Source organism: Phragmites australis, chromosome 19 (assembly GCF_958298935.1).
Source record: "Phragmites australis chromosome 19, lpPhrAust1.1, whole genome shotgun sequence".
In the NCBI taxonomy this organism is placed as follows: Eukaryota; Viridiplantae; Streptophyta; class Magnoliopsida; order Poales; family Poaceae; genus Phragmites; species Phragmites australis.
In genome coordinates, this window is record NC_084939.1 from 16,957,075 (window position 1) to 16,979,164 (window position 22,090).

A 22,090-nucleotide genomic window follows, 5' to 3' on the forward strand; every position below is an offset into this window, starting at 1 on the left:
GTTGTGCGGAGCAATATTTTAATCTTAAGCTTCTCTTGATGCTTTGACATGAAAACATTTCAAGCAAGCTAGCTTTTCTAAAGATAATATTTGGTAATTTTATGAATCGTGTAGACTGTGAAATGCTTCAATCTTGATCACCATATATGTCATTGCTTTGGCTTAGTTAATGCTTGTGTTAAGATTAGTTTGATGAATATCTTGCTCTAGGCTTCTTGCTTCAAGATAGTGGATTGGGCAACATTATGTTTTCTGTCTTTATCAAATATTTAGCTCATAATAGAAACTTAGGGGAACATGTGTTTCTTGTATCGCAAAGACACTACTTGACTTGATCTTTTGAAAACTTTATAACTTGTGGAAATTGAAAAATCTTGCATAATCAAGTTTCTTGTGCTAAAATGTGATCTAATACGGTTGTCTTAAAGCCTCAAGGTGTTTGTCGTACCCAATCGCGTGACATTTCGCTTGGATAAGAAGCAACTTGAGGATAAAAATAAAAAGAAACAAAAAAATACCAAAAAAAGATCAATTCTATTTTAATCACTTGATCTAACCAAGTCTTGGTTTTATATATGAGTATTTGCAAAGTCTTCTGTCCTGAATGCTTGTTTGCCTAGTTTGAGATTGAAGTTGGCTAGTTCTTAATGCTTGTATTGCCTCGACACGAGTGGATGCTTATGTAGTGATCTCATTTAACATGATTCGGCTATGTGAACCTAAATGAGCCAACAATTATTCAGTTTAGCTTGTGTAACTATATATTTCGAGCATTTGTGCAATTAGAAGCTCCTCTTTTTACCCTTCATAGCCCTTTGAAATTTCTAGCTCTTGCAGATGCTTTATGGTATACTAGTCAAAGCTCATTAGAACTGCATGTTCATGCATTGCATGGTGCTTTTGTGTTTGATGTTTGCATTGCCAAAGGGGGAGAAAATATGCTACTCATAAAGAATCTTGCAGAAATAAAGAAGGAGAAAATATGCTAATGATCATATGCATTCATCAAAGGGGAGCATTTGAGTTTCCATGGCGATCTTAGGGCTTTTTTCATCTTCGTATGCCAAGTGACATGTTTTTGCTCTTTCTTGAGTTCTTGGTCACTTGGATGAGCTGCTTGGTTTTTCTTCAAACCAATTCATTGTGCTTTGTGAAGTTATCAATGCACTCATCATTGGGGAGATTGAGAAATCAAGTTGAAATGTGTCTTGATTTATATGTGATGAGTGATTAACAATGGTATTGATTTGGTTTTATGATTTTGAGATTGCATGGGCAAGGTTATGATGGAGTTGCAGAGAAAATGGAGTTAGCGTGTTTGTGATGGAGTCTAGAAAAATTGTACACACCGGATGGTCCGGTGCTTGGGATTTTGAACATGCCGGATGGTTCGGTGTCCAGATGGAGTACACACCGAAGCATTTCTACTCAGAAGCAAAAATTGAAGTACACACCGAATGCTTCGGTGATGGGCACAGTAAGCCGAAGCATTTCTTGCAAAGAGGTTGCAAAACTGCTCTGGTGAATTTACATACGCTGGACGGTCCGACGATGGAAGATGTAAACGTCGGAGAATACACTGGACCTTTTGTTACAGAGAGAATACAAATGGATGGTCTAACGATAAAATGGACAGCACACCGGAGCATTTCTTGTAGAGAGGATTGCAAGATGGTCTGTCTAATGAATTGCACACGCCTGATGGTCCAACGCTCAGGGGGAGTGTACGCCTGAACATCCAGCGTTCACGCTTTCTGATTGATGTTTCTTTCAACGGAGATTTTGATTTATGCTAACTTGAAATGGAGTTGGAGATATGTGTTTGCTTGTCTCATGTTGTGCAGGTGATGGGACCAACTTGGTGGCCGACGGTGGGATGAGTAGGGCCAAGCGGGGTGCTTGGTGCCAGACGATCAACGAGGCTAGGCAGAGTCAAGGATTATCCTAACTATACACATGGAGGTCCAGTAAAACTTGAGATAAAGGATGAAAATGGTGTGTTGACAAATTCAAGCAAAAGGGATGCCAGTGCAAGTGATAAGGCGGCCCGGGGGATCAGGAGCGGGAGAGACTTGCTGGCGATCAAGATCGCAAGAAAAAGGACAAACTTCAACATCGGAAGACTTTCTTAAGGTGTAAGGATGTGGCTGTGAGTCATGATTTGATAAGCGTGTAAGGTGGTTTCCCGGTTTAGCCGTAAAAACCGCGGAGGATGGAGTGCATGTGGTATCATTGCGAAGCTTTTGTCAAGGAGAGGCTAAGTTATGAAGGGGCCATAGCCATCCGATGGATGAAGAAAAATTCGGATGAAACTACCCCCAGTAGTAGGTGGGAGTGCATTGTAAGTGAATGGCAGTTTAAGGGCAGAATTGCTTAAGAGTTAAGCCACCTCTCTAGGCCTATAAATAGAGGGGTAGGGCTGTATGGGAAGGGTGAGCCAGCCATTAGAATCTTTGAGAGTTTTAAGAGCCTTCCACTTGTGTTGTGTGGAGAGAGAGAGAGAGAGAGAAGAGTGCTTAGCCTATATTTAGGTGAGAGCTTTTGTGATAAAAATACTTTATAATCTGCTAAAAGAGGGTGTTCCTCTTAGCTTAATGAAGGAAGTGTTTTTTTGCATATGCTTGAGTTTATCTCCTAATAGTCTCCTAGTTTTGGATCTCATGTTTTCGTGCATGTTTTTGATGTTTCCTTGTAGATTTTTGTTTTCCTTAAGAGCTGCTTGTTTTGGGTCATGTAAGAGGTGTTCTTATTGCTAGAGGGTGAATCATCTCATATGAGTTAGTCTTGAACCATTCCAACCCGCTAGATCCATCAACTTGGAGAATTCCTTCTTTTGATAGCTAGTTCTCTTTTGTTTAGGAGTTTTTTGTCAAGTTGTTTGATTCTTTACGGTATGACTCGTAGTATGGCCTTAACGGGAATCTAGCGTTCTCATCCATCTAGGAAGAGCGTTGGTTTTTAGAATTCCTACAATTTATTCTTATCTCTCTTGCTTCCGCATATGGTTTTGAGGTGTGTTGGGTTCAAGAATAGAAGGAGGCCATCAATTTTGAAAGAAATTTATTAAAGTGTCTATTTATCCCGCTCTAGTCGCCTATCTCGATCCTACAAAGTCAAAGTGACACGTGAGTTTCTGTAATTTTTCACTAAAAACTATTCAGTAGTGAGGGATTTTTGAAGAAAAGGGTGAGGAACTTTCTTGTGATAAAGAAGTTTAAAATGACAGCCATGAAAATGGAACATGCATGACCTCAAAACGGGTTTGTGAAAAAGTCACAGCTCGCAAGTCCTTTTTAATCTTGTCATCAAATTAGATTATTTGTGTCTTTGAATGTTTGATTCGGTAGGTTTGCCCTAAAATAGTAATTTTACAAAATTGTGATCTTGTTTTGTTTCTTAGGGATTTGTGACGTCCTAAGAGGGGTGAATTAAGACACTTAAACTATTCGGCTCCAAAAATTTCACAAGATGTCGTATCAATTTCTATCTAAATGTTCTCTAGGTTTATCTAGTATGTCTACTCTACCGTTCAAAGATTTGCAACCTACTCTAAGAAGGTAAATTGTAAGATGTATATACGAAAACGTAAATGAGCTAGACAGAGCAAACTCAGCACAAGGAATTTTTATCCCGCTTCCCCGTACAAATATCTTGCTGCTGCTCCACACCAAGTCGGGGGGTCAACAAGCTTGAGCAACTTCGGCTTAAGGTGCCGACGAGTCACCAAGACTCTAAGGTGCCGACGTACGACTTGACACACTATAGGATCATTCCTTAATCCACTCTATAGGCAACAACACCTAGCAACAATTCTCTCTATACCTATTAGCACTAATCACTCTTTAATCTATGTGCTAATTGCATTGGATGATCATTTTTAGCACTTTGATGGTTTAGATGTCTTCACAAGTGTATGTGTGCTTCTCTGGACTTTGGCTACTTTAAATGACAGAGTGGATGGGTATTTATAGCTTTAACCCCGCGGATTAGCTGTTGCCTCAACGGCTCAATTTTCTGTAAACGTCGAATGATCCGGTGTAAACACATTGTACTCATCGGATCATCCGGTGTGTACATCATTCTCAAAATAGCTGTTGGAACCTCACTCAAACCTTCTGCGAACACCGGATGTTCCAGCGTGTTTACCAGCTCTATCATCGGACCATCCGACGTGTACACTTATAAGCCGACCGAGCCACTGAAACCTTCTCTGCAAGAAATGCTCTAAGTATTGATCTTCAGAGCGCCGGACCTTTCGTTATGTTGATCTTCATTCTTCAACACATACAACTTTCTCTACAACAAATACTCCGATATGTAGAACTTCAGAGCACCAGACCATACGTCCTATATAATTTTTCTAGGACTTCTATAATTCAATTAATTTTTGTCCCGACTTTGATGGCTTCTTTATATATTTTATTCTTAAGACCTACTTAAGTATATACTTGAAAAACATATTAGTCTCGTTGACTATATTATCATTAATTACTAAAATCATATACATGTCTAAAAGAGTCATGTTTGCTACAATTTTCCTTTTCCGCAGACAATTTTTCTGTGTTTCTAAATATGCTACAGCGCGAATTAGTGTCGATGCGCCATTTGGTAGAACGATAGGAGGATCACAGGGCACTGTCCGATAGAACGATCAGGTTTGTGCCGGCCGAGCGATTAAATAAAAAGAAAAGAGGTTTGCGGCAGTTGAGCAAACCCACTAATTTATTGGTCATATTCATTTGACAGCGCCATTCTCGTCCTCTCTCACAAGAAAGTTCATCGCTCCTTTCCATCACTTGAATCCCCAGTCAAATCACACGTCTATTTGACTCGACACCATCGAGCATATCTAGCAAGTCAAGCAGAGTAGAACCATAGCAACCAAGGCAGCGTCATGCAGATTCACCCGCCCCTTGAGCTCCAAGCCCATCTTGGCATCTTCTTTACATCGTCGTCTTGGACGAAGCTTCAAAAGCCTCCTAGCTCGCTGTGACTAAAGCAGCTACAAGATCATCGTAACGACGAAATATGCAGCAAGTAGAGCATGGATCAGGCGCTGATCGAGATGAGGAGAAGACCGCCCAGGAGCTGAGGAAAAGATCGACCATGGTGCTGGGATTGAGAGGATGCTGTGGTCGTGTCGCCGTCGCCGCCGGGAGGAGGGTGTCGCCGGCGAGAACGCAGTCAGGAGGAGAAGGTCCAGACGCGAAGAAGCAGCAGCCAGTGGTAAAAGAGGAGGCGTCGAGCGCTTTCGGCTAGGAGGAGGAGAAGATGGTGGGAGGTGAGGCCGAGGTTGCGGCTGGGAGGAAGAAGAAGATGGATCATCACAAGGGTTCCATCGTGATGCATCAGTTCCCCTTCTATTCTCGCCCCGGGTTGCTCTGATGGATTCTTAATTCAGAGATGCAAATCTGGAGGCCGGAACACCTATACTTTTTTATTGTTTCTTGATGCCTATGGATCACTGTATGATCTGTGGTATAATTCCTTAGTTCTTTTTTTTGCGAAGAATAATTCTACAGTTCCTTGATCATGTAATCTGGTAGTGTGCAAAAATTCACGTGTTCTAATTCTGTAGTTCTTTCGTTTTGTCATTTTGTGTTTATATGTGAAAATTCTATCAATTACATATTGGGAAAATTTGGTTATATACCATCAAAAGATTGTCACTTCAGTTCCATACCACCTAAAGGTTCCGGTTCATTTGTGACTAAACCACCCCTACAAATCCAATTCCCAACCCAAAGCCCAACGAACGCGAGTAAATTCCTATGAGCTATGCACCAACTGGTTCACGCTAACGAGGTACTACCACAGATTCACTTGTGAATTGCGATGGGCTCCTCCTCTGTTACCCATCAGTGCTCGGATTTGGTATCTGAAGATTTTGATATGTATTCCAGCTGAAAAGGCAGCAAGCTGCCCAGTATGCGGATCCTACAATGTCCCAGTGTATCACTAGTAGCTGTTAATTCTGTTATTCACCCTTCCAAGGATCAACCAGGAATTGGCAACTGGGATCTGGGAAGGATGCACACAGCACATAGGTACAGAACTGAAACCTGAATTGCTATTCTGAACAACACCTGAAAGTTCTTTAAGCTGGAGCAAGCCATGCTAAAGGTGAAGTGAGGCATCCGTATCGGAGGAGCAGCAGCCACCGCCACTGACGAAAAACTTCAAAACTTGATAGTATAAAGCTCAACACAACAGATGACCAACCTCTGGTCACATCTCAATCCAGTACTTGAATACAAGTCGCTCATTGACAGAAACTGCGTATTGTCACCACTTGGTTGCTCCAGTTCAGATGTAATCCCGTAAGATTTCCACACAAGCAGCAGCAAAAACTTCAAAAGCATGGTCAACTGAAACTCATAGAACAGTACCATATATTACGCCAAAAGATGGTGTCCATAAGACTCTCATGCCGGTAGGTAATTACAGACATTGGAAGCTCCTCTACTGATTGACAATGCCAAACCGGACGTGATACACAGAAGCGTGGTTCATCATCAACGTGTGTCTGCCTCATCGGCAGGGCAGCCTCAAGCTGCCACCTTATTACTCAGACCAGAAACCAGACAACGAAATCTAGTTATCCATACGGATGATGCAGCGGATGCCCTCCCCCTTCGCCATCAGGTCGAACGCCTTGTTGATCTCCGCGAACGAGATGGTGTGCGTGATGAACTTCTCGAGCTCCAGCTCCTGAGGGTGAACAAGAAGAGTCGTGGCATGAACAGCAGACTTTTGGAAGCTAACATTTCAACAAAGCTCACGTAGCCCTGATCTTTAAACAATGGTACTGAAGAAATAGCACTCTGTATTTACCTTCTTCATGTACAGCTCCACAACATTGGGCAGATCGGTGCGCGGTTTGAAGTTGCCAAAGAAGGTTCCCTTCAGAGTCCTCTCGTTCAGGAAGTTCATTGGGTGAGTCTTGAATTCAGCATCCTTGTGTGGCACACCCACCAGCACAGCAACACCCCAGCCCTGGATTTTGAGCCGACTGTTAGAACTCTGTCTAAACAAAAGAAACTGCGCGAATGGTCGCTGAAAAGTACAGGTATAACAAGAGCATACATCGTGAACACATTCAAATGCTTGGATCATAGCATTGATATTGCCGGTGCATTCAACACTGCGGTCAACCCCACCATTGGTCATCTCAGCAAGTACCTAAAGCATCATAACATTGGTATTACGATCAAGTACAACACGAGCATCACAATTTACTGCCTCAGGTGATGAAACAAACCTCCTGCACTGGCTTGTTGTGGTCTTTTGGGTTCACAAATTCAGTGCAACCGAATTTTTTAGCTGAAAATGGAAAAATAGTCAAATACATAATAAGCTTACCTTATCAAAGCCACATATTGAACTGGTGAGTTGGTAAAATCATAAGGTACCTTCTTCAAATCTGTTGGGGTTCAGGTCAACACCAATGATCCTAGATGCTCCTGCTATCCTTGCACCTTCTGCAGCCTAATCATGGAAATACGTAGGGTGGTCAGATGCAAACCCAACACAATCTGGTTGCAATTGAATGGCATGTACAAGAGAGAACTTTCAGCACTCACAGCAAGGCCAACAGCTCCTAGACCGAATATAGCCACTGTTGAACCCTTTGGTGGTTTTGCAACATTGATCGATGCACCAAGACCTATAGAGAGAAATGATAACTCAGCATCTCGAGATATATCTTAACATGCATGCTGAAACAATACTAAATCAACTTACCAGTAGAAATACCACAGCTAAGAATACAGACTTTATCAAGTGGCGCCTCAGGGTTGATCTTTGCCACACAACCAACATGCATGACAGTGTATTCGCTGAAAGTGGAAGTACCAACAAAATGGTAAATAGGCTTCCCATTGATGGAAAACCGCGATTTCCCATCGCCAATCATGACACCCCGATCAGTGTTGATCCTGAGCAGATCACACATGTTGCTCTCTGCTGACTTGCAATGGGCGCACTCCTTGCACTCCCCAGTGAACACAGGGAGGACATGGTCACCAGGGGCAACGTCAGTCACACCCTCTCCAACACTCTCCACAATGCTGTCAACATAAATCAGCTTAAGGGGTGATAGAATAAACAAAGTTTGACTCGGAAAAATCTAAACAAAAGTTCTACATAAGTGTTATCCAAGAAAAACTGAATTAGGAAATAACAAACAAGTCGACGAAAGGACCACACAGCTTCTAATCGTACATGTATTTGTCAACTAAAAATACTAAATTAGTTGAAGACTGCTTCTGGTAATGCTCCTAAGTCTATCAAAGTCCAGTGGCAGAACCATCTGACTTACACACGAAATAAAATTCAGCCATTGACATATTATTTGACACAGAAAAAGAATATTTCTTATAATTCTTTCACATGTTCTCCTGATTACATCAAACAGATCATTCCACTTCTAGTCAGGGTTCAAAAAACTGTCGGTAACCGCCCAAAAATCGCGGTTACCGACCTTCTCGGTTCGGTCCGGTTTCAGAAACCGAACGGTAACCGAAATTTGAATTCAAAAAATTCGAAAAAAAAAATCAAAACAAATTCAAAACAAATCTTAAAAAAAACTAGACACAATTCTAAGACCTTCTGTGAAAACATTTTTCAAAAATAATGTCGTTTGCATCATATTCTATAGGGAGAAAGTTTGAAAAAAATGAAAATAATTGAAGCGTGCGGCTCAGTTATTAACTCACGTTAAGAAAAAGTATAACATGCAAACACATATTTTTCTTGTATAAAAAGTATTTTAAGAGAATCTTTAAAATTGATTTCACTTTATTTAGAGTTTTATTAAATTCTCTATGATTTTTACAAAGTTCACAAGCATAAAGTGAATATGTTAAGAAACAGCACTGTAATTAACTTTTTCATGTCTACTATTATTTTTTCTACGTAAATCATAGTATAAATAAGCTAATGAATGTGGTTTCACTAATTTTTGAGGTGTGATGGGTCAGTTATGAATTAATCTAGTCGCAACACATTTACACAATCATGCATGTTACAATAACTAATTCATGAGTTCATGTATTTTTAAAAGATATAGGATCCTGTAATAAAACTAACAAAATTAGTTTCATGATTTTTGGATTAGCATAGAGTAAACTATGTATTTAACTTGGTTTAACAAATAAAATTTCTCACAGAAAATTTTGAAGTTTTTTATGAGTATAAATACTTTTATCATGTAGATCATGTTACAAGCAAGCCAACAAAATTTGTTTCACTTGATTTGAAGCTTGGATGAATTAGTTATTGATTTTACAAGGTTGAGCTCTTTTTTAGGTTTTTTGTTGAACTGCGCTGAAATTCGATAAAACCGCTCGATAAATCGAGAAAACCGAACGGTTACCGACCCAAACCGCTCGGTAACCGACCAAATCAAAAATACGAGAAAATCGCTCGATAACCGACCCAAACCGCTCGGTAACCGACCAAAATCGAGCGGTTACCGAGAGGGCAAAAATACGATTTTTTTCGCAAAAATTCAAATTTTGCCAAATGAATTTTCTCCGAATTTTTTTGAATTTTTGACCGGTAACCACGGTTACCGCGAGATTTCGGTTACCGCCGAGCTCCGGTCGGTAACGTGAACCATGCTTCTAGTAAATCAGTAAACAATTACCACAAACAATAACTACAAATCCAGGCAAAGGAACACCATAAAGTAAATCAAGGAAGATGACGTACCCTCCAGCTTCATGACCGAAGATCCGAGGGAACACGGGAGTCTGCCCCTAAGACAGTTGAGCCAAGAAGGCGCAAGTCAACCGCGAGTTTCTACATCATATCTATTGATAACATACGAATGGGATGGTTGAGTAGATACCTTGGCCTCCCAGAAGAAGACGTCGGTGTGGCAGAGGGAGGTGAAGAGGATCTTGATGCGCACCTCCATGGCCTGCGGCGGCGCCACCTCCACCTCCTCGATCGACAACGGCTTTCCGGCCTCCCATGACACCGCGGCTGCACAGATCCAAGAACATCACCCGCCAGTTAGGAGTTAGGACATAGTAGTACAGTCAATCAATCAATATGCAAACTTTTTTATTTGGTAAAGACGGCAAGAATGCAAAGTTGGAACAACCTTTGGACATCTGAAAACAGAGCCAGTCAGTCAGTTGAATTCCTTCTAGCAAGTGGAAAATTATACCTAGATCATAACGAAAAGTACTCTTTTTCTGCAAGAAAACAAATGTTTGCTCCATAAGGGCGTGTTCGGATGGGCGCAGCCGTGCGTGCATGCAGCCGCGTGTGCAGCCACAGCCGTATACGACGAGGGAGCAGCGCGTTTGGATGGGTGCAGCGAATACGCGCGCGTGCTGCATGCCGGGAGCAGGCCGAATCGGCCGTAGGTGCCGTCCTGGCCGGCGGGATGCAGCCTGGCCGACGCGGGGCCCACTTGTTAGCGACAACGAATCCCCACATGCAATCTGAGATTCAACCTACCAAACACAAACTCAAAATCTACCTGCATCCGCTCATCCAACCAACCAAAACATACTTCTTTTCCAGAATACGGATCCCCTCAGCCTGCTTCCACTCATCCAGGATATACGATGCAGCTCTACAAAACCTCATGCGGACAACCAAACACACCCTAAAGTAGTGGAGACCGACACCGCTCGAAGAATTATACCTTTTAAGTTCACGTTAAGAAATCCTAAACACATTTATTTTTTTATAGAAGGGTAGAAAAGAAAAGAAGTTTCCTGATTGAAGATCAGCAATTTAGCATTACTGTTCAACATCGTCGATACTGTTCATTCTCCCAAAGAAAAAACGACGCCTTAAACCACCGAAAAGTCTCCAACAATAACATCAAAATCTAAACTTTCCTCAAGATTACTCGGGAACAATCACAATCGAAGACTACAACGAAAGAGAGAGTGAATGAGAAAGCACGGACCTTTGCACTTGATCACCTGCCCCGCGGTCGCCATTGCTTCCCCAAATCCGCAAAAGGAATACCAAATCAAACAGCTCCAAGAACCTCACCACCGATCAAATCAACCCAATCCAAGCCAAATCTGTAAGGAGCCAGGAGGGGAGAGCCCGTCTATATATAGCTCCGGCCAGGTGCTTGAGGAACGGGAAGGAGGAGAGAGAGTGCGGTTTCGCCACCTCCGCCTTCGTGGGCAGCAAACCACGGACGCGGCGTGGAACCCAAACCGGGGCTCGGGCATCCATCTGTCTGCAACGGGGCCGACGGCCGTGGTTTCCGCTTGTGGGGGAGGTGGACACCGCGCGGGCCGAGATGTGCGGCTCGGAATGGCCCGGTAGCGGTGGTGCCTGTGTGCCTCCGCCCAGCGGACATGTGCGATTGTGCGGTGCTGCCTGCTGGCTGCTGATCCGGGGGCGTGTTTCGGAGATTTCTAGACGCCGCGCAGCGCGACGTGGAAGCAGAGGGAAAGGGCAAAGCGTCACGCAGTGATGACGAGGCTTTGGTCTCTAGATCATGTACTCTCTATTCCATCGTAAATAATTTTTTTATTTTTTACAATTTCAATCTATAATTTTGATCATTATTTTTTATTAAAATATAGTTGTAATGTCTAATAAAATATAATATTATAAAAATATTTTTCAAATAAATCTACATATGTGACTTTTATATTTCAAAACTAAATATTTTGAAAGCTATTAACGATTAAAGATTTAAAATTTTGATCAAATTTATTCAAAGTGACATGTATTTATAACCAGAGGGAGTAATTAGGACAGTAATGGGAATTGCAATCTACCAAAGATATTGATGATCAATGTTTGAGTATGCTAACCAGGAACAATTCTTTTGTGACTGAAGGAGCATTATTGAGTAGGGTTTTTTTTATTTACCAGATATCACCATTAAACATGATTTATCGAATATACTAGATTAAAATTTAAATAAATTTAAATAATAAATAAATAAAATACTGGTAATTGTTACATGTTTTGTGAGTAATTATGTCATAAGATATAACTTTCTTCTCTCTCATCTTTAATTCTATATGTCATGTCAGCAAAAAAAAAACTTGCATGATAACTAATTAATGTGCATGATACAATATATTGGGAGTAGTTTTAGTGTGTATTTGGATTGTTAGAATTTCACAGGAGTTTGCTGGATTTTCACAGGAAAAGAAACAACGCATGGAATTTCCTGTAGGATTTGGTAAATTTTCTTGTGTTCCAAATGGGGCCTGCAGTTACGGTATCAAACCACGGAATAATGTTGATCAGGTTCTGTGTCATAGTGGGATGATGCTCTAGCTTTTCATGTGGACAGTGGATGACAAATCAGACGGCCCAGACTCTCATACGCTGCCACGCTGGTCTGCCCACATGCCGGCCGGTATCAGTTCTCAAACAACGTGCGTCCACAATGGCCAATTACCGTGGGAGCAAGATACAATCGGAGCACATAGGACACAGACAAGTCTGCGACGGCAAACTTTTAGAATCTTGCAGCTGGTGGCCTTAAAAAAAAAACTTGCAGCCGGTCCACGTCAGTTCATGGACTAGCTTTCAGCAACACACTCCAAGCAAGGAATCATAATCGTGGTAGCAGCACTTCACTTCGAGAGTTCGAAAGTAGCACATACTATTAGTTTACAAAATCCTTACGGCGGATAATTGGGCAAGAAAAGGATGGCCTCACGACCTGTATGCAAACTACGTGCAAGTGGCCAAGAGAAGGCGTAATTTAGCTCAGCAAAATTCTAAATTGGATTGGACTCCTGCTTTAAATCTCAAAAATATTGCCTGGGATCCGAGTGCCCGACTTGACAAAGAAAATTCGGATACGCAAAATACAACTCGAAATTCGACATAGGTATAAGAATCTAACTCGAATTTGGGATGTCAGATTCGATAGAAAAATCTGAACACAGATATTCAGATAACATTGCTGAATGCAAGCACCTTGAGTCGAACCCGAGTTGGATTGCGCATCCCCGATAGCTTCCACCAACCGAGTTATATTGAAATCTCATGATTACTCCTTAACTAGCCAAGTGCCCATGCAGTAAAACAAAAATATGAATATTGAACATGGTAGCATCAAGCACAAACTTAAAATATATAGATGTAGATGTGTCATATGAGCTTTAACAAATGAATACGTTAGGAGTGATGCCGTAGTTTGATTTTTAGATGGGATCTAAAAAAGAATGAGGTGATTATCCACTATTTTCTCACCTAATTTCTTTTTTATTTTTATTAGTAAAACAGATCATATATCAATAGCTGGTAATAAGATGGAGAGGCACGAGGATGAGAATGAATAACAAAAGTATGAAAATTATTCGAATTTTAGAGTTTTTTATTAGATAGAAGGAGAGTAGAGCAAGAGATGATATATGAACCAACTTTGTATTTTGTACAGTAGAGATCACGTGGTGATAGAAAATTATGGGTTCATTCGAGAACCGAAAGAAAATAGCTTATGGGAAAACATACACGCATGGTGAAACGAACTTGTCGAAGCAAAAAAAGCGCTTGGTATTCCAAAGCTAGTGTGTGTTAAGCAAATGGAGTCGATCTTAGCGCTGGGTATTCCAGAGCTATCTTTTAGTACTTTAAGGTAGTATTTGGTTGGTTAAATGAAGTTGAATGGGATTGGATGGTCTTAGATGATGTGATATAAATATGTTGTTTGGTTAGATATATGAAATGATATGAAAATGTGTTTGGTTAGATATATGAAATGATATGAAAATGTATGAGATGATACGAGATGGTACGGGGATTTATTTGGTTGGATTTGAGATGGTACGAGAACGTATTTAGTTATTAAAAGCCATGTATTATATCTATGTGTAACTTAATTAATTTATAGAAATAAATTTTTTATTTGTTATTATGACATGAAATGATAAAACAACATATAAAGGAAGTATTCTAAAGTAATTTACTTTTTCACCATATAAACTAGAACTAAAAATTTTTAGAAATTAATACATCACATTATAAAACACGTACAAAAAGTTCTAAATTTCTTATCAATAGAAGACCACTATATTGAACTTCAATCGAAACTTCTCTTGGCCCAACTCTTTTTCTCAGGATCTCTTGAATGAAATTAGGATTTTAATTTTAGAAAATTCTGGGTACTGTTCCGTGCTGGACCAGCTTGTTCCCGCGATTTAAGAATCTGGATAGGTCGTCCTGTATGAGTTGGTTCAATTCGTTCATCCAAGCACTCGTATCGGCTCCCATCTCGCAGGATACCGTACAGGTATGGATTGGTTCAGCCAACCAAACAGCATAAGCGCGCGGCTGTCTATAGTTGTGTACCTAGGTGATGGTGCTATTTTTCTTGTTATCTAAGAGCAACTATAGTAATATCTCTATCCCCTTTCCTATAGCTAAAAATAAGAAATATAGCAAAAACTATTACCTCCAGCAGATTTCTCATCCCCTTCCCTATCTTATCTCCTTCCCTATCCTCTTCTCCCGTTCCCCAAAGATAGCAGACCATCCTCGTTCCCTATCTCGCGTCCTGGAGCTCGGCAGGCGTCCTCGAGCGAGCTGGCGGGCAGGAAGCTCAGCGTCCTCGATCTCCTGCGCATTGGCTGCCTCCCCCATCAGCAGTGCACGGTGGCAAGACACGGCAAGCGGCTTGGAGGAGGAACAGCTCGGTAGGCGGGGCGGCTCGGCGGGCAAGCAGGAAGCTCTGCGTGCAGGCAGCGGCTCGGCGGGTGGGCAGGAAGCTCGGCGGGCAGGCGGGCAGTAGCTTGGCGGGCGGGCAGGTGTTCTTTGCGTTGATGGTCATGCTCACCTGCTAGAAGGCAATCTCAATATCCCATTCGTCGTTTCTCTTCTCCCCAGACATAAACATGGCGCATCCTCGATTCCTCTTGCCCACGTATAATAGCATGATGTTTTTTTTTTTTGTCTGAATCATCCAGTTGATATTTGATCTGATCAAATAAAAGTTGAGCCATTTTACAGGGACGGGGAGATCCAAAAGCTCCCTGCTGCTGGTTCTTGCTTTGTTGCAATTGGAGCAACAGGGAGGGGAGGAAGGTGGTAGTCATCAAGGTGGTGGCATTCGCTTTTTGTTTCCTTCAATCTTTGAAGCAAGCTGCTCTCTTGATCTAGGTACTATCTGTTGCTTTCTGACATCATTCCAATGAGAGTCAATACCATTCTCAGATGGGAGTTTTTTTCCTGTTGTAGGTATATAACCATTCAACCTTTGATGCAATAGAGTCAATGCAGTGGTTGATTACCTTCATATTTTCAGACCAAGATAGCAGCAACTTTGTGCTCTGTAAGACTATGATTGAGCCCGTGCAGTTCGTCCCTAATTTGACACTAGAATTCTTCAATTGTTGAATGCAGTAAATTGGTAGTTTGTGAAGAATGGAAAATAGGGAGAACTATTTTGTGAATTTGATGAATGAGGGCAACAATGTTGATGACCTTGAACTGTGTAGTCCAATTGGGGAGCAAGAGTTCCCGATTGAAGATGCATCTCCCCCTGTTAGAAAGAGTCAAAAAAGATCAGCCAATTACAGTGAGAAGGAAGTTGAGGCGTTGGTGTTGGCATGGCAAAATATTAGTCTAGATGCAGTCCATGGCAACGAGCAATCTCGTGCAACTTATTGGAAGAGAATTCATGCTTACTTCAATGAGCACAAAGAGTGTGAGTCTGACCGTAATGTAAGTTCTCTCATCTATCGTTGGTCTACCATTCAAGAGTGTGTTAATAAATTCGTTGGATGCTATGAGCAAATTGACCGTAGGAGACAAAGCGGGGTGACATTGCAAAATAAGGTTAGTCCATACCTCTGTATTTTGCTTGTAAATATTTATGTTCGGTAAATTTATATGTGGCAATATGTTTAACAAAATTTATTCACTTGTACAGATTGTGCAGGCATGTGCTTTGTACAAGGAAAAAGACAAGCAACATAGGTCCTTCCAAATATTGCATTGTTGGAATTTGTTGAAGCACAATAAAAAGTGGATTAGTAGGGCAGTTGAGATGAATGCAAAGAAACAAAAGACAACTGCCAAGTCATCTCCTGGTACATCTTCTCCTAGTACCAACTCAAATAGTTGAGAAGGCCATCATGATGCACTAGATCTTGAGAATAAGATTGTGACTATGAGAAGACCAACTGGCAGGAAAGCGGAGAAAGAAAAATTACAACGAGGTGGTGATAACTTGTACAAGGAAGCTCTAGATAATTTGTAGGCAAAGAAGGAAGAGGCAGAGGCCGTGAAAGAGAAGAAGAAAGAAGAGCGCTATGAATGAGCATATGCGCTAGAACAAGAGAGGTTGGCAATTGAGGGGAGAGCCTATGAACTTGATAAAGAGAAGGTTGCAATTGAGGCAAAAAAAACTTGAGGTAAAAAGCCAAGTGATAGAACTCAAGAGAATTAAGGAGGAAGAGATAATTATGTTTATGGATCTTAGTGGCATGAGTGAGGCACAAAAACAATACTACATGAGGCTGCAGAATGAGATCCTAACTCGACGAGCCCGTACCTCTAGCTGAGTAGTTGTTGTAATGTAATATTTTTCAAACTATTATGTTTAGCACTTATCTACTAGCTTCTGTGAAAGTGGCAAGAATACTTGTTGTAATGTTTGTTATATTTTGCGAACTATTATGTGTGGCACTCATATGTTAGCTTTTCTGAAATCAACAGAAACGATCATGTTAGGGATAGTTCATGTTATTACATATGCGGCATACAAGACCAATAAAATTACTAAAATAGTCCAACACAACTGCAATAAACTACATCCCACCATGACGTTGCCATAAGTGCTCAACTAAATCATCTTGTAGCTGACAGTGAGTCTGCTTGTTTCCAATACTATGATGAATTTGAATAAACTCTTCCGGTTCAGGAGTAGGAGCATGGGAGGGCCTGACAGTGTCTCCCATAGCTTCATACTGGAAGTCTTCAGTATCATCTCGTTTATCTTCAATTATCATATTGTGCATGATGACACAAGCGGTCATGATTTTCCACAGTGTGTCCTTATCCCAAAACCTAACTGGTCCACGAACAATGGCGAAACGAGATTGGAGAACTCCAAAGGCTCATTCAACATCCTTTCTAGCTACCTCTTGAGCCTGTGCGAACAATTTTTGCTTGTTTCCTCATGGAGATTGTATTGTCTTCACTAATGCGGCCCATTGCAGATATATGCCATCTGCAAGATAATACCCCCATTGTATAATTATGGCCATTGATGGTATAATTTACTTGTGGAGCTTGCCCTTCAGCAAGTCTGGCAAAGACTGGGGAACGTTGAAGAACATTTATATCATTGTGAGACCCTGGTAAACCAAAGAAGGCATACCAAATCCAAAGATCGTGTGAAGCAACTACTTCCAGAATGATTGTGGGCTCATGCATATGGCCACTGTACTGACCGTGCCATGCCGCGGGACAATTTTTTCACTTCCAATGCATACAATCTATGGATCATAGCATTCCTGGAAAACCATTTGCCTCTCCAATTGCAAGTAACCTAGCAGTATCATTCTCATTTGGTTGTCTCAAATATTCATCTCCAAAAACTTCAACAATAGCTTTCACAAACCTTCTGAGACTCTCTATGACAGTGCTTTCTCCAATACGAAGATAATCATCAGTAGCATCCGCTGGTACTCCATAAGCTATCATTCTAAATGCTGCGGTAATCTTCTGTATAGAAGATAGTCCAAGATGTCCAGCAGCATTTCGTTTCTGAACAAAATAGCCATCATGGGCTTCTATAGCATTCACTATGCGCAAAAATAAAGAACGCGACATCCTAAACCTGCGCGGAAAAGAAGATTGATTTATAAACAAGAGATCATCAACAAAGGTGAATAAAACATATGACCTAATTGTAAACCTGCGCCTGAAGATAGTTGGACCATAGGTAGGAGCATCTGAAAAGTAGTCATTGTGTAGTCTCGAATGCTCTGCTTCCCTGTTGCGATGAACTTCTTGACGGCCAGGCACAGAACCGCCAAGGCGTGGGGCATTCAAAAGCTTATATTGATTGTGCGCTATATGTGCGGCAGCAATAATGAGTTCGTCGTCATCATCATCAGACAACGACTCCAAGGCCTATTCCATGAGAAAACTACTACGACTCATTATGGTGTGGTGGAAGAGAGGCATCAAGAACAGGCAATATATAGAAGTTCAAAATATAGCTGTTGGAAAAGGAGCCGTTGGATAAATAGTCGTTTGAATTATAATCTTTTGAATTTTTGCTGTTTGATTTATAGCCGTTTGAATTTTGCCATTTGAATTTTTACCGTTTGAATTATAACTGTTAGATACAAATGAAATAGAGAATTCTGAGATATAAGGAATGAGTTTTAGAGAAGCTGCTGGAGACTGAAGAGATATAGGACTAAAATCTTTTTGAAATATTCCCTATATAAGAGATATAGGGAATAAGATTCAGGAAAGCTGCTGGAGTTGCTCTAACCTCGCTGAGAGGGACCTTTACAATTAACACTGACAATACTTCATTGTTATTATGCAAAATGGTAATTACAGGGGCTCTCAAGCCTGAGCACAGTTTTTTTAGGCCCGAAACTTGACCACATAGTGACAGTAAAGATCAAACGGTGAAATAGAAAATACAGGGATGAACATGTTCGTGTCTCGGGACCACATTTTTATTACTACTCAGGAGAAGACCTTTCTTATGCAACAGAGTTGCAAGAGAAGAAGAGATCAAGCTCTACTCATCCATCCTTATGATGCAGCGCAGGCTCTCCCCCTTGAGCATCAGGTCGAACGACGTGTTGATCTCCGAGAACGGCACACTGTGCGTGATGAACTTCTCCAGCTCTAGCTCCTGCAGGAGATACAAATCACAAGTTTGATCCATCAGCAATATGCTATAACCATGAAAACATCAGTATTCAGATCATGTTTACTTGCAAGTTGCAACTTCAGCAATTTTTGGTCACCTTCTTCATGTACATCTCGACGACGTTGGGCAGGTCGGTGCGTGGCTTGTAGTTACCGAAGAAGGTCCCCTTCAGAGTCCTCTCGTTCAGGAAGTTCATCGGGTGAGTCTTGAACACCGCCTCCTTGTGCGGCACGCCGACCAGCACGGCCACACCCCAGCCCTGAATTTACAATTTAGAGTGCTCCTTTTAGGATTCCATTTTCAAGCAAATGATCATATAGCTACAGCATGATAGGTCGGATGAGAAAATATACATCATGAACACATTCGAAGGCAGATATCATGACGTTGACGTTGCCAGTGCACTCGACACTGCGGTCGACCCCGCCATTGGTCATCTCAACGAGCACCTGGAACACAAATGAGCAGTGGAAATCAGATAGAATCATAGAAGTATTCTCATGTCATGAACAAACGGGACAGCATACTGAGACGACGAAACACACCTCTTGAACTGGCTTGTCGTGGTCCTTGGGGTTCACAAAGTCAGTGCAGCCAAATTTCTTAGCTGAAAAATGGGACAAGTAGTTGGTAAGTTCAGTGAGACATCAAGAACCATATACCAAGCTTTCATTTTACACATAAGGTGGCAGCTGTTCATACCTTGTTCATATTTTGCAGGGTTCACGTCGACACCGATGATCCTTGATGCCCCAGAGAGTCTGGCACCTTCCATGGCCTAATCATGTGAAGACATACAGTGATCAGTCAACATTATAGCGCATACTCCCCTCAATCTGCAAGTCTTCCGGGAGGGAAAAAAAACTAATTTGAGAGTGCCACTTACAGCAAGGCCTACAGCTCCAAGGCCGAAAATTGCCACCGTTGAACCCTTTACTGGTTTCGCGACATTCAGCGTTGCGCCAAGACCTGCACCAGACGAGGTTTCTGTAACTAGAGACATCGTAGAACATGGTATTCCTTGGAAAATAATGGCATCAGGAGCCATCTTACCAGTTGAGATACCACAGCTCAGAATACAAACTTTGTCGAGAGGTGCCTCGGGGTTGATCTTTGCGAGGCAACCGACATGGATGACGGTGTACTCGCTGAAGGTGGATGTGCCGACAAAGTGGAAAATAGGTTTCCCGTTGATGGAGAAGCGGGACTGTCCATCACCGATCATCACACCCCGGTCGACATTGATCCTGAGGAGGTCACACATGTTGCTCTCCTCTGACTTGCAGTGAGGACACTCCTTGCACTCACCGGTGAACACCGGGAGGACATGGTCACCAGGTGCGAGCTCGGTCACACCCTCTCCAACGCTCTCCACGATGCTGTGAGCAAAATTAGTTTGGAAAAAGATTTATTAGACAGATTTGACTATCCAGACTACATAATATTCATGAAAAATGCAAACAAGGTCCTATTTCAACAGAATTGACCACTCCTACACAAAACGAGTCAACCGAAATATTTCAATAAATGAATATTGTGCTTGCGTTTGTCAGTCTGAAAAAATTCAAGGCATAGACATTGGAATTAAAGTTTCCGAATAAATAACATGAAAAAGAATATTATCCTAGAGAGCCAATTGTGGGTGCTGGTGTCATGACTGACGTTGTTCTAGGAATCTCCATGTGAGTCTTCATATGTTTATATTTTATACCATGGCAATAAAATATGATGGACCCTTGCTTTCTCCACTTTATCAGTGCTAATGACTCCACTGACAAATCAGGACTCGTGATGAATTGAGTAACTATATTAATAGCCTTAGCACAAAAACTGCAATTATTAAGACGCATTGGATTCCACCTAGCACATCAAAACTCAATGGAACACACCATGACGAACGCAAGAACAAACGGCAACAACAGAAAAAGACAGAGATAGCCAAGATGGTGGTTGCGTACCCTCCAGCTTCGTGGCCTAAGATCCTAGGGAACACCGGAGTTTGCCCCTGCGCAGATGAATCGCACCAAGTCAGCCACTGACCGTTCTATTATACAATCGTTGTATGATGCGTGGATGCTGGAGCTGTGTATATATGTGTACCTTGGCCTCCCAGAAGAAGACGTCGGTGTGGCAGAGCGCGGTGTAGAGGATCTTGACGCGCACCTCCATGGCCTGCGGCGGCGCCACCTCCACCTCCTCGATCGACAGCGGCTTGCCGGCCTCCCATGCCACGGCGGCTGCAACAAGCACCCAACCCAACGAAACAAACAGAATCAGCCCAAAACTCCATGAATCGCCCGAATCGTTTTCACTAAAAGATCAAATTTTGACGAGCAAGCCCACTAACCACCAGAACGATCCAAAGGATTGCTCAAAAACAAAAGGGGGGAATACTGAAGAGTACAGGAGAGCGAAGCACAGACGAACCTTTGCACTTGATCACCTTCCCTGCGGTCGCCATTCCTCTCTCTCTCTCTCTCTCTCTCTCTCTACAAGATCTCGAAAAAGGAGAGCTTTTTGCTGCTACTACTTCTCCCAGTCGCGGTTGCACTAGTCTGATCAGAAGTCGGTGACAGTGAGGAAGGAAGCCGAGAGGAGGACTGTTTATATAGTGGTGCTAGGCTAGCTAGCCAGGAGGGAGCAGGCAGCGAGCGAGGACGCCTCGACTGGAACGGCGCAAGTGGGGGAAGATTTGGATATTTAGTCTTGGGAGAAACCGGGGAGGCGTCCGCCGCTTCCCGTTTTCCTGCCTGACTGCCTCCCGCCGGTTTCTGCGTCCGGCGGTTTCTTGGATTCCAGATTTCCACTTCACAATGGAGCCGAAGGATGAGTCGATGACAGTCGCCACCAGGTGATCACACCGTGGATCGCGGCATGTAATCTTTTTTGGCATCTGTTACTTATTTACTCGTGATTTTCAATTCTGTTGTAACATAAATAAATACAGGAAACGAGTTCATACTAGTAGAATGTAAAATCTATAAAATACATTTTTAACATAGACTAGAAAAAGAAAATATTAAATGACTAATAAAAACGACATGGAATAGTACTTAGTAAACATATTTATCCCTAAGAATATATTAAAATTATTGTGTGATAAGGACATCAGTAGCAAATATAAAATCATTCAAAGGCTGTACTTTTAAGCGACTCTCTAATTATCTTGTGAATGATTTCTTATCCCCAAATCATTCATTTTTATGTCTATTTGATTGAAACGAAATATCCAAA

General features: G+C 41.8%; 2 protein-coding genes across 2 annotated transcripts; both read right to left on the reverse strand.

The window, feature by feature from the left end:
• Positions 1-6,369: 6,369 nt before the first annotated feature.
• On the reverse strand, positions 6,370-11,219 carry LOC133900067 (alcohol dehydrogenase 1-like). Its single transcript, XM_062341161.1, has 10 exons — positions 10,934-11,219; positions 9,854-9,990; positions 9,715-9,761; positions 7,744-8,069; positions 7,584-7,666; positions 7,413-7,488; positions 7,262-7,323; positions 7,087-7,182; positions 6,835-6,996; positions 6,370-6,711 (listed from the first exon to the last, which is right to left on the reverse strand). Exons 1-10 carry the CDS (start codon positions 10,965-10,967, stop codon positions 6,595-6,597), a joined length of 1,140 nt encoding a protein of 379 aa, XP_062197145.1. The 5' UTR covers positions 10,968-11,219; the 3' UTR covers positions 6,370-6,594.
• A 7,267-nt stretch (positions 11,220-18,486) lies between these two features.
• On the reverse strand, positions 18,487-21,531 carry LOC133900068 (alcohol dehydrogenase 2-like). Its single transcript, XM_062341162.1, has 10 exons — positions 21,284-21,531; positions 20,957-21,093; positions 20,815-20,861; positions 19,910-20,235; positions 19,743-19,825; positions 19,559-19,634; positions 19,402-19,463; positions 19,210-19,305; positions 18,954-19,115; positions 18,487-18,838 (listed from the first exon to the last, which is right to left on the reverse strand). The coding sequence occupies exons 1-10, from the start codon at positions 21,315-21,317 to the stop codon at positions 18,722-18,724; spliced, it is 1,140 nt and encodes a 379-aa protein (XP_062197146.1). The 5' UTR covers positions 21,318-21,531; the 3' UTR covers positions 18,487-18,721.
• Positions 21,532-22,090: the final 559 nt, after the last annotated feature.